Consider the following 16,308-nt stretch of genomic DNA (forward strand, 5'->3'; position numbering starts at 1 on the left):
CAGAAATAGCTCCTGGCAGGCACGGGGGACCATATGGGACACCGGGATTCGAACCAACCACCTTTTGGTCCTGGATCGGCTGCTTGCAAGGCAAACGCCGCTGTGCTATCTCTCCGGGCCCTTAAAATTTATCTTATCAATTAAAATAGTTTTGTATATACATGCATTATTTATTTATTTTTTGTTTTTGTTTTTGGGCCACACCCGGCATTGCTCAGTGGTGACTCCTGGCTGTCTGCTCAGAAATAGCTCCTGGCAGGCACGGGGGACCCTATGGGACACCGGGATTCGAACCAACCACCTTTGGTCCTGGATCGGCTGCTTGCAAGGCAAACGCCGCTGTGCTATCTCTCCGGGCCCTATACATGCATTATTTATTATTATTATTACTACTGGTTTTTGGACCATACTTAGTGGTGCTCCAGGGTTATTCCTAGCTCTGTGCTCAGAAATTATCCCTGGCAGGTTTGGGGGCCCATAGGGGATGGCAGGAATCAAACCTGGGTCAGTTGTGTGCAAGGCAAATGCCCTATAGCTGTGTTATTGCTACAGTCTCATGTACATGTTTTTTTTCTTTTTTTTTGGTTTTTGGGTCACACCTGGCGTCGCTCGGGGTTACTCCTGGCTCTTCGCTCAGAAGTCGCTCCTGGCAGGCTTGGGGGACCATATGGGATGCTGGGTTCCAACCAGGGTCCATCCCAGGTTGGCCACATGCAAGGCAAAAATGCCTTATCGCTGTGCTGTCTCTCCGGTGCCCCCATGTGCCTGTATTATTATGTAAAAGAATGTACAGCAGTAGTTCCCTTATTTGTCATTAAGCACATAACTTTTAAAATATATAGTAAGATATTTTGTGTTAGAGGCCATATTAGTATGTAGTAGTATATTATTATAATTGTTCTATTTAATTATTAATTATTGCAACTGTTATTGTCTACAAGTTAATTCTTTGTTTTTTTATTTGTGTCCTTGGAAATTGTTGAGATGATTAATTTTCGTGTTTGTGTTGTTTACCTTCGTTCCTACATCCTTTTGCCCCAGATAAGTTTCTTTAAGATGGGTTCTGAAAATCTCAATGAACAGCTGGAAGAATTTTTAACTAATATTGGAACAAGTGTGCAGAAGTAAGTACTTTCTTTGATAAGGTTGAAAATAAAGTTATGTGAATGATAAGTTGACAGCTAAATGCTATCATCTAAATAGGTTTGGCATTTATTTTTTGTTTGTTTCTTGAGCCACACCTTGTGATGCTCAGGGGTTTTCCCTGGCTCTGCAGGAATTACTCCTGGTGGCGTTCACAGAACCATGTGGAATGCTGGGGATCCAGCTTGAGTCTGTTGTGTGGAAGGCAAGCACCTGCGGTACTGTCTCCAGATCCAAGGCATTTCATTTGTTTTTTCGTGTTTTGTTTAATTAATTTTTATTTTTATTTTTTTTTGTTTTGGGGTCACACCCAGCAGCGCTCGGGTTCCTCCTGGCTCCACGCTCAGAAATCGCTCCTGGAAGGCTCGGGGGATCATCTGGGGTGCTGGGAATCAAACCCCCATCCTTCTGCATGCAAGGCAAACGCCTTACCTCCATGCTGTCTCACTGGCCCCAATGAATTTGTGATTTGGAACCACTCCTGATTCTGGCCGTGTACTCAAGACCAATCCCAGCAACTTGGCAGGACCATATGGATGCCAGGGTTTAAGCCTGCTTGGCTGTGTGTAAGACAAGCACACTGCCTGCTGTTTTTCTTTGTTTGTTTTGCTTTGGGGTTCCTCCTGGCGGCGCTCAGGGGTTTCTCCTGGCTCTATGCTCAGAAATTGCTCCTGGCAGGCTTGGGGGATCATATGATTGCCGGGAATCGAACCCAGGTCCGTCCTATGTTGGCTGCATGCAAGGCAAACACCCTACCGCTGTGCTATTGCTCAGACCCCTTACTTATAAATTTCTGGCTTTGGGGCCAAACCAGCCATGCTCAGGGTGTGCTCCTAGATCTGCACTCACGAATTATTATTAAGAGGCTTAGGAGGGGGGCGGGGCCAAAAAAAAATAAAAGAGGCTTAGGAGGGCTGGCGAGGTGGTGCTAGAGGTAAGGTGTCTGCCTTGCAAGCGCTAGCCTAGGGAGGACCTCGGTTTGATCCCCAGGCGTCCCATATGGTCCCCTCAAGCCAGGGGCGATTTCTTTTTTTTTTGGTTTTTGGTTTTTGGTTTTTTTTGGGCCACACCCGGTGACGCTCAGGGGTTACTCCTGGCTATGTATTCAGAAGTCGCTCCTGGCTTGGGGGACCATATGGGACGCCGGGGGATCGAACCGCGGTTCATCTTAGGCTAGCGCAGGCAAGGCAGGCACCTTACCTCTAGCGCCACCGCCCGGCCCCTCAGGGGCGATTTCTGAGCGTTTAGCTAGGAGTAACCCCTGAGCATCAAACGGGTGGGTCCAAAAAAGCAAAAAAAAAAAAAAAAAAAAAAAAAAATTTAAGAGGCTTAGGAGACTGTATGGGCTACCAGGGATTTAACTATATTCTCTCTCCAGCCCTAAAATTTCATGTTTAGTGACTCAGTAGTATTACATGTGTGTGTGTGTGTATGCATATGTACATATACATATATACACACGTTACAGCTTATATCTTTATTCAACTGTGTGGGTGAGCATGTCCAAATCTTGGATGTTATAAGTACTGAGAAGATTGTTGGATCAGATAGTAGACTTATTATATAACTCTTAAGAATCTCTATACACACACAAACCTTACAGCTTATATCAGGGGTCTCAAACTCAATTGACCTGGGGCCGCAGGAGGCAAAGTCGGGGTGATCCTTGAGTGCAGAGTCAGTAGTAGGCCTTGAACATTGTGGGGTGTGACCCAAACAACTAAAACAAAACAAAACAAAAAAAGAGTCCTCTAGGGCAGGGCCACAAAACGTTGTACAGAGGGCTGCAAATGGCCTGCAGGCAGTATATCTTTATTCAACTGTGTGGGCGAGCATGTCCAAATCTTGGATGTTATAAATACTGAGAAGATTGTTGGATCAGATAGTAGATTTATTATATAACTCTTTTGAGGATCTTTGTACTGATTTTTCACAAGGATGGTATCAATTTACATACCCACCAACAGAATATGAGGTTCCTTTTGTGATTGTTGTCTTTTTGTTTTGTGTTTTGGGTTATACCTTGCTATGCTTAAGGCTCACTCCTAGATCTACACTCTGGGATCATTGGTGCTGGTGCTCTGGAAACAATATGTGGAGCTGGGGATAGAACTCGGTTCATCTACATGCAGTACAAGAGCCTGACCTGCCGTACTGTCTTTCCAGTCCTGGGAGTGATGTTTTAAAGGCCAGGACAGTGTTTGAAAATTCTTCTGATGTTAGGCATTTAGTTTGACTTTCTCAGTCTTGGGGTTTGTATGATTCTCCAAATTCCTAAGGCTAACTCACAGCATGTTATAACTTTAATCTCTGATGTCAGTGGTGTTGTCTTTATATGGGGCGAGGAGATAACTCAGGACTGGCACCATCTGAGACTCTGTCATTAGCTTTTGTGTCTTCTGAACACTGCAGGGTGTGGCCCTAATGGCTCTGGTGAGAGGAAGGAGTTGGACTGGTTGAACCAAGTTGGCCGGCATCGCTCTGCCCAAGCAGCCCCCACACTAGGCCACATAGTACCTGGATTGGTCCCTGGACACCCCGAGTGCTGCTTGGGTGGTCTCTCAACAACCCCCCAATTATATAAGGCAAAAACATACCTAGACGAACATGCGTTGGTAAGGAAAAGTCCACTGTAGTGATCGTCTCTCTGTGTCAGTGTTCGCAGGGAAATGGACAGCGACGTAGAAACCATGCAGCAGACAATAGAGGACCTGGAAATCGCCAGCGACCCCTTATACATGCCTGACCCAGATCCCTCCAAGTTCCCCGTCAATAGAAACCTCACCCGAAAGGCTGGATACCTTAATGCTCGGAAGTAAGTTAGCTATTGTGATCTTCAGAGACTGTATCTTTGAAGTCATATCAAGCTGATAATAATATGTGTTTGAATTTGTCTGCTAAATTTTTTTTTTCCTTTACCAAAGGTTGAATCTTTTTATTTAGCAATATTAATATTTATACAAATTGTTAGAAGTTTCTAACAAATGGGGTACACAAATTTTAAAAGAAAATCCTACTTAATATTTATTAAAAATAAATTTCAAAAGTAAAATTATACTTGAGATATTTGCTGAGTAATTTATAATTATTTAAAAAAGTTAAGTCGGGCTGGTGCAATAGTCCAGTAGTGAGGCATTTGCCTTTCACGAGGATGATCTAGGACAGACCTCGGTTCAATCCCTGGTATCCCATATGGTCCCCTCAAACCAGGAGCGATTTCTGAGCGCATAGCCAGGAGTAACACCCTGAGCGTCACCGGGTGTGGCCCCAATCCCCCTAAAGAATTAAAAAAGATAAGTCACTGTGCATTTAAAAATAAATATCATAATATGAATGTTTTTAATTATATCTAATTTTATATGCAGATGACACTGCAAAATTTGTTTTTACCTGCAGATAGGATAAAGTAGGATAAAATTAGAATATGAGGGGCCAGTGAGTTGGCGCTAGAGGTAAGGTGTCTGCCTTGCAAGCGCTAGCCAAGGAAGAACTGAGGTTCGATCCCCCAGCGTCCCACATGGTCCCCCCAAGCCAGGGGCAATTTCTGAGTGCTTAGCCAAGAGTAACACCCTGAGCATCAAACGGGTGTGGCCCGAAAAACAAAACAAACAAAAAAATTGGAATATGAACTATAAATTATAGCGCATTAGGGATTAGTGGATTTGAATTTGTTTTAAAGACTGAAAAGCTGACATTCACAGTTTCTAGGTACTCTGGCTTCCTTTTGCAAGCTAATTCTTTGTGATGTACTTTATATTGATCTGGCATGTGTGATTCAGATGCGTTGTCACTAAGAAATATATTCTTTTCATTTAGTAAAACAGGCTTGGTGTCATCGACCTGGGACAGACAATTTTACTTCACACAGGGTGGAAACTTAATGAGCCAGGCCCGCGGGGATGTCGCGGGGGGCCTGGCCATGGACATAGACAACTGCTCAGTGATGGCCGTGGACTGTGAAGACAGGCGGTACTGTTTTCAGATCACCTCTTTTGATGGAAAAAAGTTAGTATTCTTTTCTGCTACTAGTCAAGCAGAAGTTCTAGATAATCCTTTTTCATTTAGACATCTTATGGATAGTCCAGGCTTATGTGTTTAATCATTTTCTTTCCAGTTTTGTAGACATGTGTTGGATTTTTCTTTCTCACTTTTGTAATGGTATCCTTGATATTTTGAGACTGTCAGAGCAAGGTCATCTGGTAAAGACCTGTGATTGCCTGTGGCCTAGACATTTTTTTTATTAACAATGCAGCACCTTATGGGAAAGGTATCACGGGTAGTGGGAAATACCCTAACCCATTGGGGTCACGGAGTTCAAATTCTGGTTCTACCACTGCCTGTGTAGTCTTAGATATGCTGCATACTTTCTCTGAACTTTATTCGGCATGTAAAATGCCTTGAAGGGATTAGGCATTCCTAATTTTGTAAATTGCCATGAGGGATAGAAATCTAACTTGTGCTATTGTAACCAGAATATAGTAGATGCCAACAATAATGTTACTATCAGGTGTCTTCTGAGAACCAACACCTGTTTCTTTTTTTATTTTGGAGTAGGAGGAGCTGTATTTCCTATGCTACTAGTGTTCGAGGGTCACTCCTGGCAGAGCTTGAGGGACTATGTGTCCTAGGTATTGAACTGGAACTCTGACATGGGATATATGTGCTCCAACCCACTGAACTCTCGCTGACTGCTTATTTTGGGGTGCAGTTAGCCATCTCAGAGGTCATTAAAATCTTAGTTCAGGGCTAGAGTGATAACACAGGACAGACCCTGGTTCAAATCCTGGCATCCCATGTGGTCCCCTGAGTCTGCCAGGAGCGACTACTGAGCGTGAGTCGGGAGTAACTCCTGAGCGCTGCTGGGTGTGACCCAAACCACCCCCCCCAAAAAAAAAAGTTCAGAGGTCATAAAAATCTGAGTCTGCCAATAGTAGGCTACAGGGTTTGCACATGCAAGGCCCTGAGTTTGGTTTTTCTGCACCGAAAATTTGACATATAAAAAAACTCTTGAGTTCTGGGGTTGGAGCGGTGGTTCAAGCGGTAGGCCGTTTGCCTTGCATGCACTAACCTAGGATGGACTGCAGTTTGATTCCCCCAGGGTCCCATATGGTCCCCCAAGCCAGGAGTGATTTCTGAGTGCCTAGCCTGGAGTGACCCCTGAGTGTCACCGGATGTGGTCCAAAAAGCAAAAACAGAAACAGAAAAAAACCTCTTGAGTTCTGATGTTGTGGGGTTTGTTTAGTTTGCTTTCTATGCCTTGGTTTGGTGGCCGCAACTGGCAGTGCTCAGGGCTTCTGGTTCTGTAGTCAGGTCACTCCTGATGGTGTTTGGGGGAATATTTGGGGTGCTGGGATTGAACCCAAGTTGGGTGCATGCTAGGAGAGTGCCTTACTCACCTGCACTAGCTCCAGTTTGTTTTTTTAAGAATCTTGATTTAAAGATTTAAATTTAAATTTAAAAAATTAAATTCTCAGATGAAGTTGAAAATGCTTTGAAAAAATGAGATCAAAGGAAAAAAAGAAAATGGAGTCAGAACTTTTTCTTTTTCTCTTTTTTTCAGATCTTCAATTTTGCAGGCAGAAAGTAAAAAAGACCATGAAGAGGTAAATATTTTAGCTAGTTTCTCTAGCAGTATTTATAAAGTATTTTTAATGACAAAGTACATTTTTTTTTTTTTTTTTTTTGGTTTTTGGGCCACACCCGGTGATGCTCAGGGGTTACTCCTGACTATGCGCTCAGAAGTCGCTCCTGGCTTGGGGGACCATATGGGAAACCGGGGGATTGAACCGCGGTCCATCCAAGGTGAGCGCAGGCAAGGCAGGCACCTTACCTCTAGCGCCACCGCCCGGCCCCGACAAAGTACATTTTAATGTAGTTATTAAATTTTATTTTGTCAAAGCTGTTCTCAGAATCATGGTGTTTAAATAAAGCAATTATTAATTAAAAAAAAGGCTGTTCTCAGGCATCATTTTCAACAAATTTTATTGTTCACCCAGTAAGATGAGAGAGAGACCTCAGAGGTTATCTCTCTATCTCTCTCTCTTTCAGCTCGGATTTAAAAATGATCTTGTGACTGTTGCTTTCTGGCAGGCTGTTTATATCATGAGGTGACAGTTTAATTTATTCCCTTTGCTCACAATCCCAGTGAGACAGTATTTGCTGCATTTAGACCATGTGGCAGTAGGTACGGCCTGGCAGAAGGTAACTCATGCCTAAAGCCTTGGGGAAATGAAAGACAGAAAAACAAAGATTTGGAATGTCTGTTCTTCCTAACAAGCTTATTATTTTTGGCTCCATTCTTAATCCTGATTCAGCAGATATGGAAGGTAAGTTTTAGAAAGTTTATCTTGATAAAGATTCTTCAAGGAAAATGTGCTTTTAGTGGATTTTGAATATTCTGGTACTAGAATTTTATCATTGATAGAAGATGATAAGGTTAAAAGTTAAGTAGCAGTCTACCTTTATGGCAGCTTGTGGAAAAGAACAGGTATTAAAACTTAATCTTTTTTTTCAGAGACAAGGGTTCTCTCTACAGTTTCCCAAATAATGTTGTGTTATGCTAGTGAGGCTCTTCAGGTATTGGAATCCTAACTAGTGAACCAGTAGACAGGGAGGAATGTTTTTCTGTTAACTATTTATAACCTTGAAAGAGATGAAATTTTGTAAAATACAGTCACAGAAAGTACATTTTCTGCAGTAACAGTTTTCATGATATCTGAATCCAGACTATCTCCTCTGGTGAAGTTGAGGGGTTTCTATTTCACTATGTTCTGTTTTGTAGTTAGTATATATTGTGTTACGTGACACTTGAGCATGGTTATTGACTTGTCTCCTGTGAAAACTAAATGTGGCATTTGAAAATAAATAACCTGTTAAGTGTTTTATTACATCCCCAAATATCATACATCTCTGTTTCTGTATAGAGGGTAGTATTTATATGCGGCAAAAATTATCTGCTACTACTTCAGTGAAACTTAAATTACAATTGAATTTTGAATATTCTCTTTCAGAAGAGATCTGGGAAAATGTTACTTATATCTTTTTAATTTTTCTTCTTGCAGTGGATCTGTACAATAAACAACATATCTAAGCAAATATATTTAAGTGAAAATCCAGAGGTAATATTTCTTTATTATATTCACATCTGGCAGAATTGAGTATTTGTGGTTTGTGACTTTTATTCAGTCATGATTTCCCAACTTTTGCTCTGGAGCAGGGAGCTTTTATATATGGTGTATATAATGATGCTGGTCTTCCTAGGACAATAAATTACTTTAAAATCAGCTGATGTTGAAATCATCTAGCTAATATGTATTTTCATGGAATCAACTTTGTGTTGTACTGAACACCATGAAGAAGGGAGATATAAAAGGAAAACAAACCATTTTTTTTTTCTATTTTTAGTCTTTTTTTTTTATTTATTTATTTTTTTTTATTTTTATTCTTTTATTGTTTGTTTTTGGGTCACACCCAGCGGCCCTCAGGTTACTCCTGGCTCTGTGCTTAGAAATCACTCCTGGCGGGTTCAGAGGACCATATGGGATGCCAGGTATCAAACTGTATCCATCCCAGGTCGGCCATGTACAAGGCAAACACCTACTCTCTCTCCGGCCCTATTTTAATTCTTACCACCCACCAACCCTTTCTCCCACCTACTTATCAACCAACCAACTGACCATTGGGAGCCACACCCGGCAGCGCTCAGGGTTACTCCTGGCTCTGTGTTCAGAAATTATTTGTGCCAGGCTCATGGGATATGGGATGGCCATGTTCAAGGCCATGTACAAGGCCTTACTGCTGTCCTATCACTTCAACCCCTATTCTATTTTTATTCGATTTTTTTTTCTTTCAGTAACCTTTTATAGGAAGATAAAGTAAAACTTTAACATTTCACATTGGTTTATAATTGAAGCCTGGGTGATAAACTAAAATCTTAAGATTTGAGGCCAGGGCTAAGGAGTGACTCAAAGGGATAAAGAACATGCTTGGGCCCGGAGGGATAGCACAGCGGTGTTTGCCTTGCAAGTAGCCAAGGCAAACACCCGATCCAGGACCTAAGGTGGTTGGTTTGAATCCCGGTGTCCCATATGGTCCCCCGTGCCTGCTAGGAGCTATTTCTGAGCAGACAGCCAGGAGTGACTCCTGAGCACTGCCGGGTGTGGCCCCAAAACCAAAAAAAAAAAAAAAAAAAAAGAACATGCTTGACCTCTGGGATGTGGGAGCCCAGCACTGCATGGTACCCCAGCACCGCTCCAGGAATTGCCAGTTGAACACTTCCATGGTGGCAGCTCCCAAATCCGAGAACTTTTAAGATCAGAGTGAACTTTGGTTTTAGAGAAGAGAACTCTGGACAAGTAGAAATCCTAGAAAGTAGGCCTCATCCATGTTTTGAGGAACAGAGAAGACATTGCAGAATAAAAGCCAAAGCAGAAATGGAGAAATGGGGCCAGAGTGGTAGCACAGCGGTAGGGTGTTTGCCTTGCAAGTGACTGACCTAGGACGGACCACAGTTCCATCCCCAGGCTTCCCATATAGCCCCCCAAACCAGGAGCGATTTTTGAGCTCAGAGCCAGGAGTAATTCCTGAGTGCCACCAGGTATAGCTGGAGTTGAAAGTTCTTGTTGGAGAATAAAAGAGAACTGTGGATACAGTTTTTCTGAGTTCTAATAATTCTAACCAATTAATAGAATACTCTGGTTTTAATTAATATTTTTTAGAATATCTAGAATTGCTTTACCATATTAACCAGAGGAGAAAAGGAATTTTGATCAGTTTGTGGAATCTTAAAGTTTTTTCTAACGGGCCCAGAGAGATAGCACAATGGTGTTTGCCTTGCAAGCAACCGATCCAGGACCAAAGGTGGTTGGTTCGAATCCCGGTGTCCCATATGGTCCCCCGTGCCTGCTAGGAGCTGTTCTGAGCAGACAGCCAGGAGTATCCCCTGAGCACCGCCGGGTGTGGCCCAAAAACCAAAAAAAAAAAAAAATTTTTTTTTCTAACTAGGGGCTGGAGAGATAGCATGGAGGTAGGGCGTTTGCCTTTCATGCAGAAGGATGGTATAGTCAATCCCAGCATCCCATATGGTCCCCTGAGCCTTCCAGGAGTGATTTCTGAGTGTAGAGCCAGGAGGAACCCCTGAACACTGCCGGGTATGACCTCAAAAACAAAAAAAATTTTTTCCATTATTATTTGTTTTAAATTTTGTCTTTAACAAATGTACTGTTAACTGTGTGTTCTAGTGATTGACAATACTAGCCTTAACCTATATTCTAAGAATCTAGTCTTAAAATTTTTTTTTTTTTTTTTTTTGCTTGTTGGGCCACACCCAGCGGTGCTCAGGATTTACTCCTGGCTATCTGCTCAGAAATAGCTCCTGGCAGGCACGGGGTACCATGTGGGACGCCGGGATTTGAACCAACCACCTTAGGTCCTGGATTGACTGCTTGCAAGGCAAACACCGCTGTGCTATCTCTCCAGCCTCTAGTCTTAAAAAATTTTTTTTTTTTTTTTTTTGGTTTTTGGGCCACACCCGGTAATGCTCAGGGGTTACTCCTGGCTATGCGCTCAGAAGTCGCTCCTGGCTTGGGGGACCATATGGGACACTGGGGGATCGAACCGCGGTCCGTCCAAGGCTAGCGCAGGCAAGGCAGGCACCTTACCTTTAGCGCCACCGCCCGGCCCCAGTCTTAAAAATTTAAAGAAAAAAAAAATCACTTCTTATTGTATTACTATGAAAAACACTATTCCCTTTAAGATCTAGAAGTAAATAGGGACCTAGTATATAGTATTATAAAGTCAGTTATATATTTTAATATTAAAATGAGAGATGTAGGAATACTTGAATGGTTCCAATTTGCTTTTTTTTTTTTTTTTTTTTTTTTGGTTTTTGGGCCACACCCGGTGACGCTCAGGGGTTACTCCTGGCTATGCGCTCAGAAGTCGCTCCTGGCTTGGGGGACCATATGGGGCGCCGGGGGATCGAACCGCGGTCCGTCTCCTAGGCTAGCGCAGGTAAGGCAGGCACCTTACCTCGAGCGCCACCGCCCGGCCCCTCCAATTTGCTTTTTAAGTATAACTCAAAGAAGTATTTTAATTCAGAGAATTCCATTCAACATTTTAGGTTTCTTGTTTTGCCGATATTTGTTCTTTTTTCAAAATAAAAACAGGAAATTGCTGCACGAGTAAACCAGTCAGCCTTGGAAGCGGTCACTCCTTCCCCATCTTTCCAGCAGAGGCACGAGAGCCTGCGGCCAGCTGGGTGAGTTACTGGGCTGCAGATCATATAAAGAACTATTTGGCCTAGTGGGAGTCTTAGTGCCTGCTTTTGTGGTAGCAGAGATACAGAATAGTATAGAATAGTAATGTGGGGCCGAGAGAGAGCACAGCGGTAGGGCATTTGCCTTGCACGCAGCCAATTCAGGACTGATGGTGGTTCGAGTCCCGGCATCCCATATGGTCGCCCGAATCTGCCAGGAGCGATTTCTGAGCGCAGAGCCAAGTGTAACCCCAGAGCGCCACCAGGTGTGACCCAAAAAGCAATATATATATATATATTAGTGATGCTGATGTGTTGATGGAGGTGAATTAATGGTTTTAAATGTAATGTTCAGGATAAAAGGGGTTTGTTGCTTGAGGGATTGTGAGTATTGAAATATGCTCTTTTCTTAGGTAAATCTATGTTTACTTTTTTCAGCTGGGGATTAATTTCCAGAAGAAAAATCAAATAAAAAACTTTGTTTCTATTCTAGACACTCTCGGCCACCGACAGCTCGAACCAGCAGTTCAGGATCCTTGGGATCAGAGAGTTCCAATTTGGCCGCTCTCTCTCTGGACTCACTGGTTGCGCCAGACACCCCCATTCAGTTTGATATCATTTCCCCCGTGTGTGAAGACCAGCCTGGTCAGGCAAAATCCTCGGGCCAGGGAAGCAGGTTGGTAACGGCTCTCCCAGGGAGACTGTTCCGGTCTGGAAGGTTTTGGGTTTAATGCGTTTAGCTCAGAATCATCCCACATATCATCCTGTGTTTCTTGGCTGTATTGTACTTGGATTTTTTTTTTTTTGGTTTTTGGGTCACACCCGGCAGCACTCAGAGGTTCCTTCTGGCTCTATGCTCAGAAATCGCTCCTGACAGGCTCGGGGGACCATATGAGATGCCGGGATTCGAATCACCGGCATGCAAGGCAAATGCCTTATCTCCATGCTATCTCTCCAGCTCCTGTACTTCGAGTTTTAATAATTTGATAAAGCAAAGTAATGAAGGCTTCTCACAATTAGCATTCTTCTTTTTTTGGGGGGAGGAGTCGCTCTCTACCTCAGGCTCTACACTCAGAAATTGCCCCTGCCAGACTCTCAGGGGACCATATGGGATGCCAGGACTCGAACCACGGTCTGTCTGCATCAAGGCAAATGCCCTACCACCCTACAGCTGTGCTATCTCTGGCCTAATTCTGAATTTTTTATTCGCTCTAAGGCAGGAGAGGTAGTATAGAGGGTAAAGTGCTTGTTTTGCAAAGGCATTACCATATTTTGATCCCTGGCACTTCATATGGTCCCCAGGCACCACCAAGAATGATCACTAAGCACAGACCCAGGACTAGCCCTTTTGTGCCCTAGCCCCTCTTCAAAAGGAATTTGTTCTTTTGGTAGTTCCAACAGGATGCTGCCTCCCCCATACCATTGGCCCACGCTGTCTGAGATTTCCCCCCCTCCCCCATTTTTTTTTTTTTTTTTTTGTTTTTGGGCCACACCCGGTAACGCTCAGGGGTTACTCCTGGCTATGCGCTCAGAAGTCGCTCCTGGCTTGGGGGACCATATGGGACACCAGGGGATCGAACCGCGATCCGTCCAAGGCTAGCGCAGGCAAGGCAGGCACCTTACCTCTTGCGCCACCTCCCGGCCCACCATTTTTTTTTTTTTTTTTACTCCTTGGCTGTCTGCTCAGAAATAGCTCCTGGCAGGCACGGGGGACCATATGGGACACCGGGATTCGAACCAACCACCTTTAGTCCTGGATCGGCTGCTTGTAAAGCAAACACCGCTGTGCTATCTCTCCGGGCCCGAGATTCCCTATTTTTACTGTTGCAAGATTTTTTATTTCTTTCTAATTTTTCCCCCCCACATGAAAAAGATTTTTTTAAATTTGCTCTTAAAATCGCAGGAGAGGGGCCCGAGCAATAGTACTGCAGGGAGAGTGTTTGCCTTGCTGCGGCCTACCCAGTTTTGAATTCTGGCATTCTGTATGGTCCCCTCGGCCTGCCAGGAGTGATGTTGGACCACAGAGCCAAGTACATTAACCTCTGCACTATCTGCCCCTGACTTTTTTTTGATTTGGGGGGGGGGGGTTATTTTTTTCAAATCTCTTTTTTTTGTTTTGTTTTGTTTTGTTTTGTTTTGTTTTGTTTTTGTTTTTGGGCCACACCCGGCATTGCTCAGGGGTTACTCCTGGCTGTCTGCTCAGAAATAGCTCCTGGCAGGCACGGGGGACCATATGGGACACCGGGATTCGAACCAACCACCTTTGGTCCTGGATCGGCTGCTTGCAAGGCAAACGCCGCTGTGCTATCTCTCTGGGTCCTTTTCTCAAATCTTGAGAGTAATCAATTGTCATAAATTTTTAGAAAGTATGAGCTGGTATCAGAATAAGAAATATCCAGGAAAATATACTAAAATAATTTCCATTATATTTTAATGGATATTTATTTATATAAAAGAATTTTTTTCATCAAATCAATAAAAAATTTTTCTTTGGCCGCAGAAAGAAACACAGAAACATGACATAAAGGAAATGATTGAGGCAGATAGGCTGGTCACCTAATAGATTGTAAGATGTTAATTTGTATATATGATTAATACCTGATCATGGGAATATATTTAACATTTGCTTCAGGTTAGTTATGTGGTAAGGAGATGAATTTCAAATGATCTCACTGTTAGTGCAATTTTCGAGTGACTTAGGTCTCTGCTTACAAAATCAACTTGGTATCGTATTTTCCTTATTTTTTTGGTTTGACAATAAACAGGCACACTGAGAAGAAAAATTGCTTCCATCTCAGATTAGCTTCAGTCTTGCATTGTGCCACTGGGGCTATGAGGAAAACAGGCTTAAAAAATACTTGGTCTGTTTTTTTCTCAAGTAGCTAAAATTGAAGCCAAGTCAGCTGTTCCTTTTCAAAATCAGTAACTTTTGTCTTTCCTTTTGTTGTTGTTTTGTTTTTGTTTTTGGGCCAGAACCCTTTGACGCTTGGGTTACTCCTGGCTCTGTGCTCAGAAATCGCTCCTGATCGAACCGTGGTCCGTCCTGGGCTAGCGCACACAAGGCAGATGCCTTACCTCTAGCACCACTGCTCTGGTCCCCCGTCTCAGTCACTTGAATTGTGATTACGAGGGGGGTGATGGTGTTTGTGCCTATGCATTTGCGTGTGAGTGCAATCAATTGGTCTTCAGTAGTAGTTTTTGTTTTTTATTTTAATATATGTACAGAGTTTTGTCATACCTAATTTTTAATTCTTTTCAAGGAGGTTTCTTCATGCGGTTCAGTGACACCTGACCATTAGTTGATGAATTTAAAAATGTTTTTCAGGCGTACAAATCCATTTGGAGAATCTGGAGGAGGTACAAAATCTGAAACTGAAGGTAAAACAGATGCGTAGTCATTCTTAAAATACTTTGTATTGCTTCTTTTTCTCTTTTTTGTTTTGGGCCATCCCCAGTGCTGCTCAGGCCTGTTCCTGACGCTACTCAGGACCACTCCTGGCAGTGTGCTTGTACCCTGCCATATGTGTGGTACCAGGGATCAAACTCAGGTCAGCTGTGTGCAAGGTCTGCCTGCTGTACTATCGCCAGTCCTGATGTCTACTATTTTTATACTTTAGAAATTCTCAGATTAAACTGAAGAATTTGTTTATATTACTTCTCCTGCATATGCTATTTTAATGTTATAAGCTTTTTTTTTCTCATTGTACACCTAACAAAATTTATTTCAATGTAAGATTTTTTTTAATGTACACAGAATTGTAGTAATGGCATACTTTTGACTTCATAGACAAGTTCTCATATAGAAGATATGCTTTAGGATGAAATGATGACTAGGAATGTGGAAATTATTCACCCAATACTCATCTGATAAGGGGCTAATATCTAAGATAGATAAGGTACTGATGAGCTTATCAAGGAAAAAAATCTAACCCCATCCAAAAATGGGAGAAGAGATGAACAGAAACTCCTCGAAGAAGTAACACAGATGGCCAGAAGACACATGAAAAACAGTGAGATGTCATCTCACACCACAAAGAACAAGAACAACGGTGTTAGCACAGATATGGGGAGAAAGGAAAGGGACTCTTATTCGCTGCTGATGGGAATGTTGACCTGGTCCAGCTTTTTCGAAAAACAATTTGGAGATTCCTCAAACACTAGAGTTAAACACACACACACACACACACACACACACACACACACACACACACACACACACATACACACACACACACACACACACACACACACAACTAAAATTGAGCTTCCATATGATTTAGCAATACCACTCCTAGAAATATAGCCTAGGGCCCTCCAAAATATGCAAAAAAGCCCTCTGCACTCCTATGTTCATTGCTGCACTATCCATAATAGAGAGCATCTGGGAACAATCAAAATACCTGAGAAAGATGAGTGGCTAAAGCAACTGGTACGTACATACACAAAGGATAATTCCTCAGCTGTTAGGAAAAACAAAGTCCTGAAACTTGCTTATATACATGGATAATATGAAGAGCATTATGTTGAGTGAAATTAGATAAAAAATAATTGCACTCATTTGTGAAATAGATATGGGCCCGGAGAGATAGCACAGTGGCGTTTGCCTTGCAAGCAGCCGATCCAGGACCAAAGGTGGTTGGTTCGAATCCTGGTGTCCCATATGATACCCTGTGCCTGCCAGGAGCTATTTCTGAGCAGCCAGCCAGGAGTAACCCCTGAGCACCGCTGGGTGTGGCCCAAAAAAAAAAAAAAAAAAAAAAAGGAAGATAGTCTGGTAATATCCAGAGATGAGACAAGGACCAGGTAGGAAGGAAGTCTGCCTCCACTAGAAGGAGAGTTGCATTGAGGGCAGAGAAGAGACTGTTATAACAATGGTAGTTGTCAGGAACTGGGTGCTGAAAGGAGATAAA

At 42.8% G+C, this 16,308-nt stretch overlaps 1 protein-coding gene across 2 annotated transcripts in view; it reads left to right on the forward strand.

Moving 5' to 3' along the window:
- The window catches only part of APPL1 (adaptor protein, phosphotyrosine interacting with PH domain and leucine zipper 1), a 45,627-nt gene that overhangs the window by 20,947 nt on the left and 8,372 nt on the right, over nt 1-16,308 (forward strand). For both annotated transcript variants that reach the window (XM_049776180.1, XM_049776181.1), the window contains 8 exons: nt 1,042-1,124; nt 3,800-3,958; nt 4,960-5,148; nt 6,704-6,746; nt 8,205-8,261; nt 11,310-11,401; nt 11,892-12,074; nt 14,724-14,776. In XM_049776180.1, coding sequence (XP_049632137.1) covers nt 1,042-1,124; nt 3,800-3,958; nt 4,960-5,148; nt 6,704-6,746; nt 8,205-8,261; nt 11,310-11,401; nt 11,892-12,074; nt 14,724-14,776 — 859 coding nt within the window. The remainder of the gene's footprint in view (nt 1-1,041; nt 1,125-3,799; nt 3,959-4,959; nt 5,149-6,703; nt 6,747-8,204; nt 8,262-11,309; nt 11,402-11,891; nt 12,075-14,723; nt 14,777-16,308) is intronic.

This window comes from Suncus etruscus, chromosome 7 (assembly GCF_024139225.1).
Source record: "Suncus etruscus isolate mSunEtr1 chromosome 7, mSunEtr1.pri.cur, whole genome shotgun sequence".
Taxonomy (NCBI): Eukaryota; Metazoa; Chordata; class Mammalia; order Eulipotyphla; family Soricidae; genus Suncus; species Suncus etruscus.